The 3,095-nt window shown below is 38.3% G+C and overlaps 1 protein-coding gene across 1 annotated transcript; it reads left to right on the forward strand.

The window, feature by feature from the left end:
• Window positions 1–367: 367 nt before the first annotated feature.
• On the forward strand, window positions 368–2,788 carry LOC119897072 (macrophage mannose receptor 1-like). The gene is made up of 3 exons (XM_038710622.1): window positions 368–680; window positions 796–887; window positions 2,233–2,788. The coding sequence occupies exons 1-3, from the start codon at window positions 440–442 to the stop codon at window positions 2,353–2,355; spliced, it is 456 nt and encodes a 151-aa protein (XP_038566550.1). The 5' UTR covers window positions 368–439; the 3' UTR covers window positions 2,356–2,788.
• Window positions 2,789–3,095: the final 307 nt, after the last annotated feature.

The raw sequence follows: 3,095 nt of genomic DNA on the forward strand, positions 1-3,095 counted from the left end.
TTCTTTATTTAAAGAGTAACTTAAAACTAGGCTGAAAAGCAGTATATAACGGCCCTCTCTGATTTAAAGTTTCCAGTTAGTTTGGGTTTGGTCAGAACCCTTGTAAAACTATATTAATAAATTAGCACATGAAGCTGTGTATAAAATTTAATGAAAGCCCCTCAACGACAGCTGACTTTTCACCCCATCTTTCAATGAACCCATTCAGAACTGTAACTAATACTTTTCATTTCATACGTTGTCATACGTTCTGAGCAAGTATATGTTTACCATATATTTGTTGTATGTTTACAAACACTACCATCTTCAATATAGCTTTACTCTATTTTCTATTGTAGCTGCAAATCCTCCAGCCCAGAAAAATGATCTTTTATATTTATATTCACTGACATGGGAGAAAGCCCGGGATATTTGCAGAACATACTACACCGATCTGGCCATGATCGAGAATGCTCAGGAAAACGGACACGTGTTGTCAATCATGTTAGCTTATTCTGCGGGCTCTGGGTGGATTGGCTTGTACCAAGTACCGTGGACGTGGTCCGACACGAGTAGTAGCACCTTCACAAACTGGGGAAGCGGACAGCCTGATGGTAAACAATACTGTGTGGCTGAGACGTCAGAACACTATTGGGATGATGTGAGCTGTGACAGTGAGCTTTCATTCTTCTGTCAAGGAGGTAAAAAAATATATAGAGATCTCATAAATACTTGTTACTAAATACTAAATGTTTTCTTCAATACAATAATATTTCCTTCCTTGGTTTTTGGGCATGTGTTTGTTGGACTGTCCAGCCCTGAAAGTTAAGATAGCCGTGATGAGGATTAAGATTCAGACTGATGCTGACCTTTCAGATCCAGCTACTAACGGCGAGATCCTTCAACAGGTGAAACTCCAATGTTATCTCTCTCTCAGTTCTTGCTCTTTATCGATTTTACACATCAATGTGTGTTTCCAGGTCTTGGCAGACACTGCTGCAGATGTTGTAGTTGTATAGTCTTTGTGGCTCCAAAATTAGCTATATGTAGGTCCTTGAGCTAGAGTCCAAGTCAAGTCTCAAGTCACTGAGCAAGAGTCCAAGTAGTAGTCTCAAGTCTCTCGTGGTTATAATGAGTGTTGTATCACCTCTGCGTTCAATCCAGGCTGCTTATAAAACTGCATAGCTATAAGAAATTCTGTAATTGTAACCTGTTTTTCACTTACAGAGCACAACCATGTTATGTGCAATGTGCACAGCTTATTAACTAGCCAACTGTAAGTCAACACACCCCGCAGACTCTCAAACCCAGTATCACATTAACTAACATTACATGATCAACAATAAACCTGTTTTTTTACAGAGCACAACCATGTAGCGAATGTGCAATGCGTCTCCAACTAATGACAGCTTATAAACTACTGTAAGTCAACACAAACCCCAGGCTTTCAAACCAGTGTAACATTATAGCTAATTAAAACTGTAATGTTATAAGATCAACAATAAACCTGTAACCTATTTGCGCCAATGTTAATAATTAACGTGATGGCAGCCAATGGGACATAAATGATTACGTTAATCGACCACCACAAGCATTGCAAGTAAATAAACGCTCATTCATCTTTCGGACAACCTCCGGTAGGTCGTAGCTAAAGCAAGAAGCAAGCTAACGTTAGATAGATATAGCTTATTCTCAGGTTAATAACCTAATAATAACCTATTTTACATTCAGCGCTTCTTTGTTTGGGTCTTGTTGTATGAAAATTTAAAGCCAAAGTTTATGATGAATGACACAGCAGCTGCCGGTGTTTGTTGTCCTCTCTCACGTGTGGCCGCGCGCAGATACTATGTGTTACGTAGGCAGTTTATAGGTAACGGAGGGAGAGGAATAACAGCAAGCTCATCAGACATTTCCTAAAAATAAACGTTGTTCACGAGTCCCGCACCTCGACTCTGAGTCGAGTCTGAAGTCTTTCGAGGATAAGTCTCAAGTCGAGTCTGAAGTCACTGTGTGTGCGACTTAAGTCTGGCTGTATGAAATCAGATAAATTGATAAATCAGATGATCTTGTGCCTGACAGATCAAAACAGCTTTGACTGTTTACTCTGATAACTCTCACATAAGGAATGTGTTCAAACATACCACTGGAAATGGATGATGTTAAGTATGCAGTGTGTGTCAGATGCTACATTCCCAAAATGGCAGTGTCATGTTTTGACAATGGTCTTCTGATAATACTATTACTCCCTCTCAGCTAGGTGCAGTGCTGACAAACAAGGCTTCGCTGACTGACTTCAACCTGCAGTGGAAGATTCAACCCAGAAAACAGAAGAGAAACGAAGTGAATGATGAAGCCAATGGACAAGATGCCCTTTGAAAAATTACATGCAGTAGGCTATATTGCGCATTTTAAAAGTAACTTAACACCAGGCTGTAAAGCACTGTTTAACCACTCTCTATGGTTGAATGTTTCAGTGGAAACATTGAAGGTTAGCAAAGATGTGATTTTCAAGGGTTTTTAGTTACTACAACTAACCTAAAAAAAGGATGATGATGATCTCATCCTTCACCTTTGACTCGTCCGTTTTTATAAATTCAGGTCACCTCTTTCTGTGTCACCGCTGATTCTTTGGTGTTCAGTTATCTTACTTTAACAGGCATGTCCACTGTAAAATATTTATTTGTAGTGTTTTTTGAGTTCCAAATCTTTTTTTTTTTGTCTATGATAGGTAGTCTACAGTACAACAAAATGACAGACTATAGCTGTAATCCGTGGCTTTCTGTAATTGTCTACTTAATAAAGTTGATGTCGTGCATTTATTAATGATCTCTTCTTAACTTGTGTCATATGCCTTTCTCCCTAAATCATTCTTCAGGCTTCTAGACTTAATTATCATCCCTTTACTGTGAAGCTATACCATGTAGGAACAGTACAAAACATATCTGTGAATGTAATTTTGAGGGTGGTTTAGCACCTCTAACTTTTCATATTTTGTCTTATACCATTGATACATCATTGTATGACTGTAACACACTTATTCAAAATAATTTACATAAGACAAAGTACCTGAAACTATCCATATATTTTTTATATTTTTTATAGCTGGAAACCCAACT

The sequence above is a fragment of the Micropterus salmoides genome, unplaced genomic scaffold (genome assembly GCF_014851395.1).
Source record: "Micropterus salmoides isolate LMB-PRFRI ecotype aquatic unplaced genomic scaffold, ASM1485139v1 Ms_hic_scaffold_11, whole genome shotgun sequence".
Taxonomy (NCBI): Eukaryota; Metazoa; Chordata; class Actinopteri; order Centrarchiformes; family Centrarchidae; genus Micropterus; species Micropterus salmoides.

What these genes read in the sequence shown, in the direction of transcription:
- LOC119897072 (XM_038710622.1), top strand. Translation starts at nt 440, where the DNA reads ATGATCGAGAATGCTCAGGAAAACGGACACGTGTTGTCAATCATGTTA. An exon ending in TTCATTCTTCTGTCAAGGAG is followed by an intron (nt 681 to 795) that starts GTAAAAAAATAT and finishes TGGACTGTCCAG; the next exon opens with CCCTGAAAGTTAAGATAGCC. An exon ending in ACGGCGAGATCCTTCAACAG is followed by an intron (nt 888 to 2,232) that starts GTGAAACTCCAA and finishes ACTCCCTCTCAG; the next exon opens with CTAGGTGCAGTGCTGACAAA.